Source organism: Berghia stephanieae, chromosome 10 (assembly GCF_034508935.2).
Source record: "Berghia stephanieae isolate SIO BIC M18660-M18661 chromosome 10, UCSD_Bste_1.3, whole genome shotgun sequence".
Lineage (NCBI taxonomy): Eukaryota > Metazoa > Mollusca > Gastropoda > Nudibranchia > Aeolidiidae > Berghia > Berghia stephanieae.
The window spans coordinates 39,324,345-39,344,344 of NC_088369.1; the positions used below are offsets into that span (position 1 = coordinate 39,324,345).

The following is a 20,000-nucleotide window of genomic DNA, read 5'->3' on the forward strand; positions in this document are numbered from 1 at the left end:
GTTACTCTAGACTCCACAAGGACAAAGAGGTTGAGGCAGACTCAAGGAAACTGAGACAAGAACTGCACAAAGAGAACTGAAAGCCTTGGACCTCAGCCTGCAGACTGCAGCATATGCACCGAGAACATTGGCGATCCTTTGCTGTTGCCTCAAGCACCAGGCGTCCCAGAGAGGATTGACTGAGTGAGTTTGAAGCGCATTTTTGCGTATGATAAATCCATGAGTATGCTCTATGTGAACATTCATGTGCAATTTGTATATAATTCAAAATATGATTTGTTCAACTATAAATGTATATGTTTCATCACCGCAGGGAGCCGGAGGACTTCGTGGCCTACGAGGGCCCCAGGGCCTCCCAGGTTTTCTAGGGCCCGAGGGGCCTATGGGATTGCCAGGTCGCCAAGGAGAGGACGGAGAGCCAGGAGCCGAGGGGGCCAAAGGTTTCAGAGTAAGTTTGAGAGATAGATAGATAGATAGATAGATTAGATAGAGAGAAGATAGATAGGTAATAGAAAGATAGATAGATAGATTAGATAGAGAGAAGATAGATAGGTAATAGATAGATAGATAGATGGATAGATAGATAACTGATAGATAGATAGATAGATAGATAGATAGATAGATAGATTAGATTGATAGAAGAGGGATAGATAATAGATATATAGATAGATGGATAGATAAGAGAAAATAGATAGCTATTTAGATAGAAATATCAGATAGATAGAAGATAGATATATAATATAAATAGATAGATAGATAGATAATAAATTGATAAATAGCTATTTAGATAGATATATTAGATAGATAGACAGATAGATAGATAATAGATAGATAGATAAGAGAAAATAGATAGCTATTTAGATAGAAATATCAGATAGATAGAAGATAGATATATAATATATAGATAGATAATAGATAGATAGATAGCTATTTAGATAGATATATTAGATAGATAGACAGATACATAGATAATAGATAGATAGATAGCTATTTAGATAGATAGATTAGATTGATAGAAGATAGATATAGAATAGATAGATAGATAGATAGATTGATTGATAGATAGATAGATAGCTATTTAGATAGATAGATTATATTGATAGAAGAGAGATATATAATAGATAGATAGATAGATAGATAGATAGATAGATTGATTGATAGATAGATAGATAGCTATTTAGATAGATAGATTAGATCGATAGAAGATAGATATATACTAGATAGATAGATAGATAGATAGATAAATAGAGAGTTTATGTATGAAGAGAGAAGGAGAAGGAGGGCGAGCAACGGAGAGGAGAGAGGAGAGAGATTGAGGGAGTGGGTGGTTGAGAATGAGAAAAAAGGAGTAGGAGAACGAGTAAAGGGAAAAGAAAGAGGGTGAAGGAGAGAATGAGAGAGGAACCAAGATAGAGAACGAGATAGGAAGAAACAGAGAGACAGAATGATAATGAGATCGAGAAAGACACACACACACACACACACACATATACACACACACACACACACACAGAGAGAGAGAGAGAGAGAGAGAGAGAGAGGATAGATAGATAGATAGATAGATAGATAGATAGATAGATAGATAGATAGATAGATGGATAGATAGATTAGATATACAAATAGATAGATAGATAGATAGATAGATAGAGAGAGAGAGAGAGGGAGAGAGAGAGAGAGAGAGAGAGAGAGAGAGAGAGAGAGAGAGAGAGAGAGAGATGCCATGGTACAAGATAGTAAGGGTAATTAATGTTCATATTTTCTGCCATCTTATCTCTTTATTTACTGATTCCATACATTGCTCACCTACTACAACTAAATCCACACCATCCATTTTTTCTCCAGGGTCAGCCAGGCTTGACTGGAGTCCCCGGTGTCCCAGGTGTTCCAGTAAGTTTTTTTCTTTCTAACTTTTCTTAAATTCGTCCCGACGTCACCTTCACTCATAAAGAAGACGCTTCACTAAATAGGAAAGCTTGCTCAGGGAGCCAATGAACTGAAAAAATAGGCCTCAACAGTCGTGACGTCACTTCCGTCGTAATGACGCATAGTAACTTAGTAAATGGTTCTAAACTATCGGAACAATGGCGGACGCCCTTATGAAATATTTTTCCTACGAGCCTAAAAGTGTGTATCCAGTGGAGAAAAACATTATAAATCTGATCATGTTTTGACTTTTATACATTCTGATCACATGACATGTGGAAAAGTTCTAGCCAGCATGAAGAATACAAAGCACCGATTTTCTTTGTTTAGAACCAAGTTGCTCGTTGCTGGGCCGACGTGACGTCAGACTATTGACTCCTTTTCAACTTGGACTCGACGGTCGGCAGAAGCAAGATGGAGTGTGTGTGTGTGTGTGTGTGTGGGGGGGGGGGGGGGTGTTATCCTTCTTTTGGTTGGACCGCAAATTAAATGACATTCATCATGAAGGGGTGACCATCCTTAGAATAAGAAAACATCACCTATCCTAATTCAATGAAAACATTACAATTATAATAATATGCAAGGTTTCATCCTAAATAAATAGTGCAAATTAATTAATCTTTTGTCGTGGCCTACGCACAAATAAAAGACTTGATGTTATGAAGATGGAAAATACGAATTTTACAGTAGCTTACAAGCAAAACTCAAGAAGAAACCCATTGGCATGAAATGCCCACAGTGACTATGCTCATATTGATTTGATTTATATATTATTAATTTGTAAAAAAAATTGTTTATTTATTTATTGATTAATTTCTTTATCTATTTATTTATTCATTTATTTATATATTTATTTATTTATTTATTCATTCATTCATTTATTTACTCATTTATCAGTTTGTACATTTAAATGATATCTTTATATAATATTATGTGATATTAACATACTTTTCAAAGTTCAAAACTGGCGACTAAAAGCAATGGGCGGGCACTCTGTATAAAATAGATCTAGAAACTAAATTAAATTGTTGTTTGTTTTGCCCTGCCAAATAATTGAGCAATACGAAAACCGTTGGAACGGACCATATTATTATTATTATTATTATTATTATTATATATATTATTCATCATCATCATCATCTATTATTATTATATTATATTATTATTATTATTATTATTATTATTATTATTATTATTATTATTATTATTATTATTATTATTATTATTATTTTATCATTGATAATCCCTAGGGCCAAGAGGGATTGGAGGGACCCGTTGGACCAGAGGGTTTCCCAGGATGCAACGGTACCAAGGTATGAATATTTTAATCCTCTTTTTTTTTGTTTATAATGGAAGTCCCGACGGCGCAGTTGATAAAGCACTTGCTTCACGCGTAAAGGGATCGAGATTTATTCCGGTTGAAGTGGAGATTTTCTTTTCTGACTCCCTCTGTTCACCCAGCAGTGATTGGGTAGCTGGGCCTGTTAGGTATGAAGGAAAGTACTTTGAGATAGCATCACACCCAAAGAATATCATGCAATTGCATCCCGTCATGATTCTCTTTTGATACAGTGGTGGGTTAATTAATAAATGTCAAATATGTTTGTTTTTTGGGTTTTTTTCCCCTTTTATGCCAACGGACACAATCAGATTAAATATTGTTCAATTGTATTTTTTAAAAAAACTCACGCTTTCATTTGGCCAGAAAACGTTGTTTTTGGAGCAGTGATATTCGAAATGAATGTGTTTTGATGACAGTGTAAGGGATCTCGAGGAGTATTTGGAGCAGCGGTATTATTTGAAATGCATGCGTTTTGACAAGTGTAAAACAGTCAGTATTTGTAAATGCAATTGTCATTTGTCATCGCAGGGAGCTCGTGGAGCCACCGGACCAAGAGGTCCCCCAGGAAAACGTGGAGAGTACGGATTCCCCGGAGTTCCAGGACCAAAGGTGAGTCACGTTTTTAAATTCCAGAATCAAAGGCGAGTCACTTGTTAAAGTTCTAGAAGAAAAGGTGAGTCACTTGTTAAAGTTCTAGAATCAAACTCGCTTCATATGTTTAATTTCTAGAGTAAAAAAAAAAAATAATTAAAATTGAGCTTTTATATAGCGCAATATCCACCAAACATGCTCAAAGCGCTTTACAAAGGGTCCCTGGCCAACAGCAACATTTAACATGTAGGACGGGACATGACGCCTTTTAGGCGATATTACAATTTTTTTTTCGGACAGAGACATGGCTGTTAACGGACAGGTACTCATTTTACACCCGAGTACAGTGAGAGAATGTGAGTGAAGAGCTTTTTTCCAAGGACTCAACTATGCGCCTGGCGAGGCTCGAACCCAGGACCTTCCGATCCGAATGCGGGTGTCATGCCACAAGATCGCCGCACGGGTAGAACTCTTATGTCAAGTGCCTCGTCTTTGCTTATATACATTTAACAAGTGACTCGCGTTTCGTTATCAAGCTAGTAACGCCTGAAAGTCGTAAAATGCTTTCAACAAGATCCTAATTAGACCTAGTTAGCCTGACTAATTATTGCTGCAGTTATTATGTGACCTTTGTATCATAAGGGCACGCGTCTCTTAGATGTTTCCGTCTTTATATAAAGGGAAATAATCGATGAAAGCCATACTCTTAGATGTTTCGGTCTTTATATAAAGAGAGATAATCGATGAAAGCCATACTTCATTATTATTTTTTTCCGTTGTTGCATCCCTTGTAAAAATATGTTTTTAAAAGTTATTTTGTCCGTTCCAAGTCCCGTGTACACGGAATATCGCCAATTCCTCCAAAGTTACGAAATGTGGTGCCGTGATTTTTCTTTTTTTATGCATGCGGGATTATAATTTAAGTAACATTACGAATTTTAAACACCGATAGTGCTAGACCAAACAGTTATTTCACAATGCCGAATTCCTTTGATATTTTCGTCGTTTACAATAAAATATGACTCAAAATTTAAAATGTTTACAGTGATGGTGTATTGATTCTCTTTCTCGTGGGGAAAATATTCACAACAAAGTTGCATTCAGTGGTGGCGTCGCTTAGCAAATAATTTTGAGTTGTTTCAAATTAGTGTAACAATAGAATACTAAATTAAAATAGTACTTAACAGTGTTGAAAAAAAGCTCAATAAAGGGGTGAATTTTTAATTCAGAAAAGTGAGTGGAGCAGGCACTTATGTTGATAACAACAAGAGATGAAGTGATTAGGAAAGTGCCAGAAGACAACATTTTTTCGCGGCGGTGATGGGGGTTTGAACCCGCGACCTTACTGGTACGACATCTCCACCTGGCCGGTGAGAGCGTGACTCTACTGTATGAGCCATCGTGGATAGCCAGAATGTTTTTTAGAGAGACTTAGACCCAGTACTCCATTAAAATGGAAATGGCTCCGGGCATGGAGGAAGTCATCGTATTTTAACAAACGTAAAGAGGACACCGCCCACTTTGTTTATAGTCTTTTCCATTAAGATCAATAGACATTACATAGAACATAAACTGAGTATAGGGAATGAGATTAGCGGGAAGAGTAGCGTCCCTTTTTTGGACGACACCGGCGGAGAAGTTATTAGAGAGAGAACGTCATTATGGTTTTGCGCATGCGTCTCTCGTCCTCGCTTCCGATGAAAGCGGAATGAGACACTTCACCGAAAGCGAGGACGAGAGAGACGCATGTGCAAAACCTTGACGTTCTCTCTGTAAGGTGACGTCCAATCAAGGGACGCTACTCTTCCGCTAATCTCATTCCATATTTGGGATTATGAAAATGCATTGAGCCAGGGCTGCCAGATGGCCAAAAAGGTCTCCTGGCAAATTTCGAATTCGAAAGTGCCCAAATAAAACCTCACGAAACCAAATACTGCAAACACTTTGATCCCCGTGAAAAAACTTATTGGCTTTGAACAATATAAAATAGACTATAGATTTATAAAAAATGATATAAAAAACCTGATTTTCTATATTGCCAATTATGGCAAATATGGCGTCGCACGTGGCCATCTGGCAAACCTGCTTTGAGCCCCAGGAGTTCGTTATTTGGCATTTATTGTTCTTATTTATTTTATTGCGATGCTTTCATTATATTCATTATTCTCTCATGTTTCTACAGGTTTTATATATATATATATATATATATATATATATTATATAATATATATATATATTATATATATATATGTATATGTATATATATATATATATATTATATATATATATATATATATTATATATATATATATATTGAGTGTTGGTGGGTACTCGTAGGTACGAAAGTGCTCGATAATGATGGTTAGAGCAAATATAAAATATAAATTGTCACTCACATTATATATGGCCAAGACGTACGTTTCTGTGGCTTTCGTCCACGTCTTCAGTCGACTGAAGACGTGGACGAAAGCCACAGAAACGTACGTCTTGGCCATATATAATGTGAGTGACAATTTATAAAATATATATATATATATATATATATATATATATATATATATATATATATGTGTGTGTGTGTGTGTGTATACATATGATTTCGATGATAATGTAATATTATAATTGTTCTCTTTTATCCACTATTTCAGGGAGAACCCGGTGATTACAGAGGATTTGGCATCGGACTTAAGGGAGACCAAGGAGACAGGGGAAAACAAGGATTAGATGTGAGTGAACTTTATCCTCTTCTTACTAACTATGGACCACTTTTGGATATATTGCTTTAGTAACACCGACGTGGTCTCGATGTACCTTAATAATAGTAATTAAAAAAACAAAACAAAAACAAACCCAGTAGTTCAGAGACATTATGCCCATGGAACCGGAGTTTATCTCAGTTTCTATAGCGTGATACGGACAATAGCCATTGTTTGCTACCCTTTGGATAGGACGCTAGTCCATTTTTCCATTGCAAAGTACTAAATATTAGTAATACTTCACGTTGAATATATATAGATATGTACGTGTCTAGGTTTAACTTGAAGCTTGTTTGTTGTCTTTTTAACTTGAAGTGTTGCTGTTTTGACTGCCTTTGTCGTTGGTTGAGGAAGGGCTTTGGGTCCAAAACGTTCCGTAATCAGCATTTTACCGTAGCCATCGTTAAGTTATAGCCTGACACTGAAAGCCAAAAAGACTGGCATTTTGACGTCATTATTTGGTTTTTGCACCGCCTAGTGAGTTGTCGTTAGTAGAGCTCATGGAAACAAGTTATTTCATTGGTTGACCTATTGAATACAACTCACGATTTGTTTTCTTTTGTGGCCAAATACTGGCATTTTGACGTCATTTTTTGGTCAGTTAACAATGGCTACGATTTCACTCCATTTCGGCCTTTGGCCTTTCTCGGGCGACAGATAAAGCACACGGCTAATGATGCGAGAAAAAAGATGCATGTGTATAATGAAAGGAAAAGATAATATAATGATGATAATATTGGCTACCCAGTCTCAAGGACGTTTGGCGTGGCGTGAATTGAGCGGTTGTCACCATGTCTTCTGCTTGTTAGATCGTAGCCATTGTTAACATATAGCTCGACACAAGAACCATATAGATAGTATGCGCTTGGCTAACAAGGTCATAACATTGCCATCCGGAAGTATAACGGACCAACACACAAAACTGTGTGTATTCATGAACGTATATAGTCGGGTAAATACAGTTCAGTGAGCATTACTCATAAACGCGGATGGCAAAAAACAATAACAAAGACATGACTGACGTCATCTTCGAACTATCTATAAGACTTATAGATTGACGTCATTTTTTGGGTTTTGTGCACCGCCTAGTGAGTTGTCGTTAGTAGAGCTCATGGAAACAAGTTATTTCATTGGTTGAACTATTGAATACAACTCACGATTTATTTTGTGGCAAAAGACTGGCATTTTGATTTCATTTTTTGGTCAGTGTCAGGCCATAACTTTACGAAGGCCACGGTGTCAGGCTATAAGTTAACGATGGCTACGGTTGGATCCCCTTTTGTAATATTTTCCACGTGTCCCTGTCTTGTGCCAACGTTTTGAGAGCGAGTAGATCATGCTCTGTCTTTAGTTTTGATCGAATAGTTGTTTGTAGCTGTGAAGATATAAATTCTTCTGGTGCAGATTGGAGCAGACGATGGTATGTCTGCAGGTCGGCATTTAGTGTTGTTGGTAGAGACGTTGGTGTTCGCGGTATTTCTTCCAAAGTTACGAAATGTGGTGCCGTTATTTATTTATTTATTTTTTGCATGTGGGCTTAATTTGAAGTAACATTAACCCCCCCTCTTTTCAACTCCACCCCTTTTTCCCTTCATAATCTGCTTTCATTATATTATGAATGTATTTCATTTTCTCTTGTCCTTTATCTACGTGTTTTGACTGTCGCCTGCCGAAGGCAAAAATCCGAAACGTCTTTATTTTCTGTATTGTTTTACTTCTCTGTTCATGATTTCGTCTCATAATGTTCATTGCAGGGCCCCACTGGATCGATGGGATACGAGGGAGATCAAGGCCCGAGAGGAGATCCCGGTCCAATGGTAAGTCTCCCCCTCCCCTCTCTCTCTCTCTATCTCTCTCTCTCTCTCTCTATCTCTCTCTCTCTCTCTCTCTCTCTCTCTCTCTCTCTTACTACGGAACAATGTTGATCCCAACCCTATTTTTTAGAATAGATTATTATTATTATTATTATTATTATTATTATTATTATTATTATTATTATTATTATTATTATTATTATTATTATTATTATTATTATTATTATATTATTATTATTATTATTATTATTATTATTATTATTATTATTATTATTATTATTATTATTATTATTATTATTATATTATTATTATTATTATTATTATTATTATTATTATTATCATTATTATTATTGTTATTATTATTATAATTATAATAAATGTGGTTTACAATTATTATTTTTAAATAATTTTTATCTAAAATTATTATATTATTAATTATTATTATTATTATTATTATTATTATTATTATTATTATTATTATTATTATTATTATATTATTATTATTATTATTATTATTATTATTATTATTATTATTATTATTATTATTATTATTATTATTATCATTATTATTATTATCATTATTATCATTATTATTGGGATTATTACTGACGACCACTTTAACTACGACTCCTATTACTACTAACTACTACTACAAATACTACCACTGCTACTACTACTTCTACTACTACTACTACTACTACTACTACTACTACTACTACTACTACTACTACTACTATTACTACTACTACTACTCTACTACTACTACTACTACTACTACTACACTACTACAACTACACTACTACTCACCACACACACTACTACTACTAACTACTACTACTACTACTACTACTACTACTACTACTACTACTACTACTACTACTACTACTACTATTACCACCACCACCACCACTACTACTACTACTACTACTACTACTACTACTACTACTACTACTACCCTCACCACCACCACTACTACCACTACTACTACCACCACCACCACCACCACCACCACTACTACTACTACTACTACTACTACTACTACTACTACTACTACTACTACTACTACTACTACTACTACCACTACTAATACTACTACTACTACTACTACTACTACTACTACTACTACTACTACTACAACAACAACAACTACTACTACTAAAACAACAACAACAACAACAACAACAACTACTACTACTACTACTACTACTACTACTACTGCTACTACTACTACTACTGCTACTACTACTACTACTACTACTACTACTACTACTACTACTAAATTGATTGATTGAATTATTTCTTTATTTACTTCCCTTTGACATGACAGGGTATTCCTGGTTTTGACGGACTTGACGGGTTGAAAGGAGAAAAAGGAAAGACAGTCACAGGGATAGTCGGAGATCCGGTAAGATCATTGCACCCCCCCCCCGCCCCTCCCCCGTCCAATTTCCACGTACTCAACCACTAAACAAGTTCCTCCTGTCACACGTTATACTGTCCGGTTCTAAATTCATTTGAAGTGTGTATGTATCCAGTCCTTCGAAAGACTAATAATGAATAGGTTACACATTGAATCATACGGTGGCATTACTATTTTAGAAGGAGAATGTAGACTATAGGCAGATTCTTAGGATTACGGGGCATAGAAAGCGAGGTTGGATGACTTTTATTGACTTCAAGCTTATATTTAGACTATTAAATCGGATGCCATCACTTTCCAACCGGATAATCAATTACACGATGTATGTGTCCGGAAAAGTGGTTTTACACCTCCAATGGGACTAGAACCAGTTTTTGAATATCACACATTTGTCTTACCTATTGCTTAAGAACTTAGTAACTAGAAGAGTTATTTCCCTTAATGTGGAGCATAATATTATGTTTATTAAAAAAAATAAATGACTTCCTTTTGTAATTCAAACCTTGACAATACTTTTGTTTAAGGAGTAATTACATAAATTAGCTTTCATTACTCATGTCTACGATAGGGAATGAGATTAGCGGAAGAGTAGCGTCCCTTGATTGGACGTCACCCATAGTCTGTAACGTCACCGGCGGAAAAGTTATTAGAGAGAGAACGTCATGTTGGTTGTGCGCATGCGTCTCTCGTCCTCGCTTCTGGTGAAAGCGGCTTGAGACACTTCTAAATCAAATTTACGTTCTCTCTGTAAGGTGACGTCCAATCAAGGGACGCTACTCTTCCGCTAATCTCATTCCCTATACAACAAATAGTAATCAAGCTAAGAGATCTTAAGTTTTCGTTTTGAAAAACCCGGTATTTAATGCTTTGTACAAAGGGAATTAACCCCTACCTGGTTTAGTTTGACTACTCACGTCCATAATGGACTAATAATGAAAATATAATATTTCTGTTATATTCATTGATGCACGATCATTGTGATCTTAAATTAATGTCTTACATAGGCTACAATATTATGTGAGAATAGCGCGAAAGGGAAACTTAATTCTGAAACATACCTCGTACTTAAAATGTCTCGTTTTATAAACGAGACAAGCATTGTTGAGTGTAGTCAATGACCAGATGAGTGACTGTGATCTCATGTTCTTAGGGTACACTCATTTGCACACATTGACTCATTTGACTGAGGTCTGAATAAGGACTTAGCTGTAGCCGCCGGTGATTGACAATTGATAAGTACTGTATGAAATGGAAATCCAGTTCCATCAGACAAGCTGAGGGAATAAATGAAGTATTGTGTTATGAGTACTTTATCCATGAAACTGCTCAGCATGTCATATTTGTCGCACATATAATTTTAAAATATTTAGATTAAGATTATGAAAATTGTTTTATGTCGTAACGTTTTACACATTTCAAGTTTCCCCAGATTGCCTAATATACGGAAAGACTACTTGGGGGCTGTTCAGAGCTCTTAAATCAGCATCCCCCCCATATCTCTCTCTCTCTCTCTCTCTCTCTCTCTCTCTCTCACACACACACACTCACACATTCCCTCATATCTCTCTCTCTCTTTGTCTCTCTCTCTCTCTGTCGGTCTCTCTCTCTCTCCGTCTCTCTCTCTCTCTCTCTCACTCTCTCTCTCTCTCTGTCGTTTCCCTACCTTAACCTTATTGTGTGCTGTTGACACTTGCACCTTATAATACCTCTATTTTAACCACTACGCTCTTACATCATAATGTCATCCACTCATCCAACCATACATTCATCCATCCACCCAACCAACAATCTATCTATCCATCCATCCAACAATCTATCCACCAATACATTCACCAATCCACCCATCCATCCAACAATCCATCCAGCCATCGATCCGCCAATTCATTGATTATCCAGCCATACATTCTTTATCCAATCATTGATCAAACCAATCAATCAAACAATCAACCAACAAAATAATCAACCAACAAATCAATCAAACAACCAATTAATCAAACAACCAACCATCCAACCAATCAATCAACCAATTAACCAACCAATCAATCAACCAATCAATCAATCAATCAATCAATTAAACAATCAATCAATCAAACAATCAATCAATCAATCAAACAATCAATCAAATAATCAACCAATCAATCAAACCAATCAATCAAACATCAACGAACAAAACAATCAACCATCCAACCAATCAATCAACCAATCAATCAAACAATCAATCAAATAATCAACCAATCAATCAAACCAATCAAACAAACATCAACGAACAAAACAATCAACCATCCAACCAATCAATCAACCAATCAATCAAACAATCAATCAATCAATCAAACAATCAATCAAACCAATCAATCAAACATCAACGAACAAAACAATCAACCATCCAACCAATCAATCAACCAATCAATCAAACAATCAATCAATCAATCAATCAATCAAACAATCAATCAAATAATCAACCAATCAATCAAACCAATCAATCACACATCAACGAACAAAACAATCAACCATCCAACCAATCAATCAACCAATCAATCAAACAATCAACCAACAAAACAGTTAACCAACTAATCAAACAACAACAAAAAAAAACAATCAAACAATCAATCAATCAACCAATCAATCAATCAATCAATCAACCAATCAACCAGTCTACCAATCAAACAATCAACTAATCAATCATACAATCAACCAACCGACCTATCAAACAATCACCAACCGAACAATTAACCAACAAATCAAACAGTCAATCAACCAATCAAACAATCAACCAAACAATCACACAATCAAACAATCAACCAACCAATCAACTGGTATCGAGTCAGTTATCTTATTCTGAATCCAAATATTCATTCGTACTCCCTCCACTTCGTACTCCATTCGTATTCCTCCACCCATCAACTGTCACCCATCCATCCATCAACTCATGCACCCATTCATCAATCTATCAATCCATACATCTATCCACTCATTCATCCATCCATCAATCCATCCACATATCCATCTGTCCATCCATACATCTATCCACCCATACATTCACCCTCTCATCCACCCATCCATTCATGTGTCTATTCCAGGGTGACAAAGGATTCAGGGGAAGTCCTGGTGTGGGCGGAGTCATCGGTCTACCAATCAGATCTATCGAAAAAGGTCAGAAAGGAAACCTCGGGTTCAAGGGTTCCAGAGGACCATTCGGAGATCGAGGCGAAGACGGCGGGCCTGGTCTACCAGTGAGTGGGAGATATGTGTCGAATTTGTCTTTCTTCGTTTCTTTATCACATCCAATATTTTACATATTTCTCAGGGCCCAAGAGGTTTAAGGGGAGACCCTGGTGCCGGTCAATTTGTGGATCCGGGAAATGCTACCATTACCAAAGGCTCAAAGGGTGAAGCCGGAAGTAAAGGAGGGAGAGGATTTGAGGGATATCGAGGTGACACGGGACACCGTGGCCCAGATGTAAGTCAGTAGTAGTACATGCAACGTTTTGCTGTGCCTGAGCTGTTCAGCTGCTGTGTTAGCAATATAGCTTGCCTCCGCTTTGCAGCTTGGCTGATTTCTCTTCGGCTGATTGTGTGTATGGTAGAACCATAGATATGGATGACAAGATGGCCAACGAATAGGAATTTCCCGTGGGTCGATCAGAAAAAGAAAACAACGTCCACTTTGTTGAAGGTCCTTTCTTTTTCCGTTCATGGGTAGCACGTATCTGTCTTGACCGAATACAGTACTGCCAACTTATATGGATTTACCTGATTTAGACGGAACTATCTAAATGAAATCATCTACTCTTTGCAATTCAAATAACACTTTGCTAGAGAACAATTTTCCCACTATCTCAAGAATTTAAACGCTAACATAAAAGAGAATAAACTAAAAGACCAAAATATGCGGGTTTTTTGGGGTTTATTTTTGGCATTTTGTGCCCAGACAAATTGTGGCGCTATGAATAATTTCCACCTTTTATACCAGAATAATAAGTTCGCTCAGTTACAACTAAAATTTGGCAGGTTTATATAGTTCAAGTGATTACAACGTGGGTAAGTTTTGGGTAGTTCAGAAGTATTTCTGCACTGTACGAAATACACTGAAAAAGTCCCTCCCCATTCTGAAAAGATTTATATGATGTTGAGAAAAGCTAGTTTTCTGGGGATGATTCTTTTCTTCTGCTTTCCTTTTTGCTTTGTCTGGCAATATGTCATACACAGATTTTGATCTTGCACCCGTCGTGCCTGCACCCACATTTTTCCTATCCTATTCATCGATCACTCTCACCACACGATAGAGACAACAATGAACAGAGATGGTAAGAGCTCATGATTATAGATGATACCAATTGGAATTGCCCCTCATTAAATACTGGGCCGGTTTTGTTGATGGATTCTTTCTCGTTACACCACAGAATATAAATTGATTTTAACGATCATTTTATAGGAAGTTCTACAACCGGAGTGTTACAACACAGTTTTAAACCAATTATATTGAATATTTCTTAACCTCTAAGATAGCCCTCTCAAGGTCTGACTCATCGCTCGGTCCGAAAACCCAATAAAAGGTCAAAAACTGTATAATATCCCTGCCTACATTCTGGCCAGAAATCTCCGTCTGACATGGTAGGCTATTTGTAGTGTGTAGCAAAAAATTTAGACACAAATAAAATAATCTGATGACTGTTACTTCCGCAAAAAGCAAGTACTGGCAAGGTCAACATGAGCTCATTAAACAAAAATATAAGAATACAATATCATCACTCATTATATGTTGGTGCCTTTCTCTATCCAATAATTAACCTATCATGATTGTTTTACCCATTTCGTTGCAACTAAGCGATTATACTCATTCCATACATTATTTTCTACTTTCAGAATAAAGCCTATTATTAATCAGGAATGTCTATTTCATTCTATAAATTTAAAGAAAGTGAAATATTAATCATGAATTCATACTTTAATCATGAATGTGTAAATTTAATATCAACGAAGAAATTATATTGATTACTCAAAGGCATTTGAGACTATCGAACAAAATAGTAACTTCAGTAGATTTTCATATGTTGTTACTATCATTTCAGAAGAAGGTTGAAAGTGTTTGGTAAAAGACCCTGTCTCACTCAATTTATCTTTAGATTCAGATGATCTATTCTTCACATAGATAAGTGAGGCAAAATGAGTCAGTCACAACACTGTATCCTCACTAACTCATCTAAGTTATCTTTTGTGTTATAATTTTTGATTGATAACAGTCATAGTATTTTAGCTTCTAAAATAAATTAAACTTTGCTATCAAGTTGATATTAAAGAGTTCAATACATTTTTAGAAATCTGCATTTTAAAATCATATCTGTAAACCACAAACTATATTTGTTTTGAAATGAATTGACATTATAAAAAATGAAGCTCCGTACTCATTTCATCATTCATCAAATGTGCTTATGAATGACAAAATATATATGCTCATTTTAATTAATGAAATGCAGCGCTTATACTAATTGCCATTATGTGACTGCCTTGGGTGTGGAATACAATTTTCTGCTTTAATGTTACATGTTATATATCGCAGTACTCTTTATTGTACCCTTAATGTATCTTACATTGCTCTCTTTCCCACCTATTTGTATAAATATATTGTATATATTTCATCACAGAAGCCGTTTGTCCATAGTCGTATTTACGTTTTTGAAATGTATTTTCCTCACTCGCATTTTTTATTTAATAATAATAATAATAATAATAATAATAATAATAATAATAATAATAATAATAATAATAATAATAATAATAATAATAATAATAATAATAATAATAATAATAATAATAATAATAATAATAATATACAATATATAATAATAATAATAATAATAATAATAATAATAATAATAATAATAATAATAATAATAATAATAATAGTAATAATAATAATAATAATAATAATAATAATAATAATAATAATAATAATAATAATAATAATAATAATAATAATAATAATAATAATAATAATCCCGTTGACAAAACAGCTCTAGGCGCACAAAATTGTAAAACATCATGAAAAACATTTTTGTACACACACCCATTTAGAAGCACACACACACATACCCTCAAATCGACACACACATGCACCAAAACGTGCTTATGCATACAGAGACGAAAAATAGCTGTTAACATGAATTAATGAATAAAAATAATATCTGGACACAATGATGGCAGATGAAGGAAGATTATATGACGTGATGGGAATTCTGATGTAACAAATGTATATCTTAAAAAAAAAAATTCATCTAGTGAGGTTCTCATAAGAATGAGATTTTGAAATCTTTTTAAAAGATGACCTAAAACGGAACCTTGGGATACTCCATAATTTAAAGTTTGTGGGTTAGATTTGATGTTGTCTATCAGGACGGATTGTGTAAGCCGGTCAATGTAAGACTTAAACCATTCTAAGGCGTTACCTGTTACTCCAAATATTTTTGACAAACGTGTAATTAATATGGAGTGATCTATGGTGCCAAAGGCTGCGCTTAGATCTAACAGCGCTAAGATGGAGATTTTTCCAGCATCAGCAGCACAAAGAAGATCATTAGTAATTTTAATTAGGGCAGTTTCGGTATTGTGGTGCTGACTGTAGGCAGATTGATAAGGTTCGTAGAAATTATATCTCAGTAAATGATTTTTAAGTTGCCTAACAACCACTTTTTAAAGGATTTTAGAGAGAAAGGATAAATCGGAAATGAGACGAACATTTTCAGCTCTTCACCTGAGCTACACATAATAATAATAATAATAATAATAATAATAATAATAATAATAATAATAATAATAATAATGATAATGATAATGATAATGATAATGATAATGATAATGATAATGATAATAATAATAATAATATATAATGATAATAATAATAATAATAATAATAATTAATAATAATAATAATAATAATAATAATAATAATAATAATAATAATAATAATAATAATAATAATAATAATAATAATGATAATAAAATTTAATGTTCTTCTAATTCTTTTGCATTTTCTTGAAAACCGCCTCTGGTATCACTTTGCAAGTGATGTAAATACAATACTAAACTCTTCAGAGGGCCAAGGAGCTTTTAAATTTTCCACACTTGGTTCAACACTTTTGGGTGGTAATTATTTTTCATTATCATTCCCATGTGAATAGCAGTTAGATAAAAGGATTTCTGGTGGCTCTTTAGTTTTGAGTTGATGCTATACCCGAGATATTAATTTAAGTTGTTGTCTTTTACTGATTCTTTTATCCTTTAATTCTAATTTTGGTTTTTAAACGATTTTACATCTTTGTATTACATATTATGCTGACCACTCGGATCATTCAGTAATTGGTCAGTGCACTTTTGCTAATATTTATAGTGGTAAACATAGCGATGGCGTCTGCAAAGTTGAGAATAGATAGATCCCATATACCAATTGGAACACCATACACTTTCCATTCCTTTCTGAATTGTATATAATCTATAGCAATAGTGTAACTGAAGGGTATCAAAATGCAACCTTGTCTTACACCTGTCCTTATGCTGAATTATTGTGTTTAAGTAGGGTATCGGTCCTTTTCAAATCTTATCTTTTCAAATACTAGGTGCCTTGATATATTGAAAACTTGTGATTTTTGTCATTCTGATTATTTGTATGGTAATCGATACCCTGAGAAGATAGACCCTTTAGGTCAAAGGCCTTTCGAACATCTACTAAGTATTGTGAAAGGGGTCATTGTAGTCAACATATTTTTCAATGGTATAAATCAAAGAAGTCAAGTTTGGAACTGATTTACTCGTCTATTAAAATCTTGTCCCTTGGAATTTTACACACACCATTATATATATCCACAATAATGGTTACTTCATAAATACAAAGGTCATATACAGATAGATGTGTGATGGCACAGGATTTCGGATAACATTTAGGCAAAAAAGCTGTGAGAAGACCAAAAAAAAAAAAAAAAAAGAAAAGAAAAAAAAAGAAAAAAAGAAGAGACTTTTAGGTCTAAATGTAAACGTTGACTTTATCTACACTGTTCTACAGGCGTCATGTCTCGTCTTACATGTTAAATGTTGCTGTTGCTCAGGGACCCCTTGTAAAGCGCTTTGAGCACGTTCAGTGAATATTAAGCTATATAAAAAACAGCTCAAGATTTCTTATTTGTGCGGCTATGTCGTCTTGTGCTATGACACTCGCTTTCGGGTCGGAAGTTCATGGGTTCGAGCAATAATTGAGTCCTTGGAAAGGACTCTTTACTCACATTCTCTCACCGTACTCAGATATGAAATAAATACATGGCCGTTAACAGCTTTGTCTCTGTCGGGAATAAAATCGTAATATCGACTAACAGGCGTCATGGTAAAGAGAGAAAGTTTTCATCATATTTTATTTAACTCTCTCCTTACCAACCATTTTCAGTTTTTTCCCCCAAAATGGCAGGGCTTACCCAGCAGAAAAATTGATTTTTTAAAACTCAAATAATTTTTTAAATTTTTGATCAGTTTAACATTTAATTAAGATTTTCAGCATTCTGCGTTTCGTTCCGAACATAATACCCGTTTTGAGTGACGGATGGTGTCACACATATTTAATTTGTCCCATTTTTTCTTTACACCTGAACGATTAACGCTTTTTCTTATAAAATTCTACGTGACAAAATAAGGTCTGAGGTTCGATCCCTAGTCGAGACAAGCTGAAGTTTTGGAATTATTTTTTTCTCTTTTATTTTTCTGTCTTACTTTATCTGACACTGTAACATAACACTGTTTTCCACATCTTATACAAATCTCCAGTTTATGACAGAAATCAGTTCTCAATATCAATTTGGTTGTTTTATTCTGTTCCTCTCATAAGGTGATAATGTGTTTGTACATCCACAAGTATAATTTTCACCTATATTTTTACATTTGTTGATTTGTAACATTTTTGGTTTGTTTTCTGCTATGTCTCCTTACACTTCCAAAATTGTATTTTTTAAATCAAGAAAAATTTAGCTTTTAAAATATTTCCATTGCCTTAAAAATTTTCAAACTTACGGTACGAGAACGTGAGTGATGATAGTAGGTTTTCATTTCCGAATTGTACCCCACCCCTACCCCTTCCTCTCAAACCTCACTCTTTTTGACAATCCGTCTTTCAGCTTTTCTTATATTGAGGTTGGCAGCTCTGTTGTTATAAATCTACAAAAAATACAAAACACATCTCTTTTTTTTTAATGATACTAATCAACATTGAAAATATATTTGTGACCCTTCGCCTCAAAACGGTATTAAGTCGGGATGGCTAAGATATTGAAAATTGAATTTATAGCCAGAAATATCAGACTTGTGTTGAGTTTGTATGTTTTATTGAGGAGAATGGACACCATATTTTAGGGTGCCAATGCCAACAATTTATATTTTTGACCAGTTTAGCATTTAAATCGGCTTTTAAGCATGTGGTTCGTTGCGACATAATACCGTTTTGAGACGATGGGTCACATTCTTTCTCTTACAGGAAAGTGACGTTTGTGGGCCAAGACCCCTGTATCTCGTCTTGTAATAAAATATAGATAGGATGCACTTGGCTAAGAAGCGCACAACATTGCCAACCGGAAGTACAACGGACCAACACACATATCTCTGTGTAACCGTGAACTTTTATAATAGTCTGGTTAATACAGTTTTGTGAGAATTACTCATAAAAGCGGATGACAAAAAAAAAAAAAAATAACAAGAAACAATAACAAAGACCTGAGTGACGTCAACTTCATTCTTTCTATACCGACAATGGGCGTGGTTAATAACAACAAGGGTGACAAAAACTCTATCCCCTGATGTTTTTAAAAATCCTGTAAAAAGACAATTCCCGCGCATTACCTGCTCGACTCAAGTGTGAATTAGTACCTGTGCGGCTATGTGGTCTTGTGGTATGACATTCGCTTTCGGATCGGAAGGTCCTATCCTGGGTTCGAGCCTCGCTCGTCACATATTTGAGTCCTCAGGTGTAAAATGAGTACTTGGCCGTTAACATCGTCGTCTCTGTCGGAAAGAAAATTGTAATATCACCTAACAGACGTCATGTCTCTTTCTACATGTTACGTGTTGCTGTTGATCAGGGACCCCTTTCATTTCTCAGTTTTATAATTTAAAAAAAATGCTGCAAT

General features: G+C 34.9%; 1 protein-coding gene across 2 annotated transcripts in view; it reads left to right on the forward strand.

Annotated features, from left to right (window-relative positions):
• Window positions 1-20,000, forward strand: part of LOC144981109 (uncharacterized) — an 89,277-nt gene that overhangs the window by 7,023 nt on the left and 62,254 nt on the right. Inside the window, exons 3-10 of one of the 2 annotated variants that reach the window (XM_078929239.1) lie at window positions 314-448; window positions 1,843-1,887; window positions 3,174-3,236; window positions 3,794-3,874; window positions 6,505-6,582; window positions 8,367-8,429; window positions 9,754-9,831; window positions 13,151-13,303. In XM_078929239.1, coding sequence (XP_078785365.1) covers window positions 314-448; window positions 1,843-1,887; window positions 3,174-3,236; window positions 3,794-3,874; window positions 6,505-6,582; window positions 8,367-8,429; window positions 9,754-9,831; window positions 13,151-13,303 — 696 coding nt within the window. Of the gene's footprint in view, window positions 1-313; window positions 449-1,842; window positions 1,888-3,173; window positions 3,237-3,793; window positions 3,875-6,504; window positions 6,583-8,366; window positions 8,430-9,753; window positions 9,832-12,923; window positions 13,077-13,150; window positions 13,304-20,000 lie in introns of both variants that reach the window. The other variant, XM_078929240.1, reaches the window with a different exon arrangement.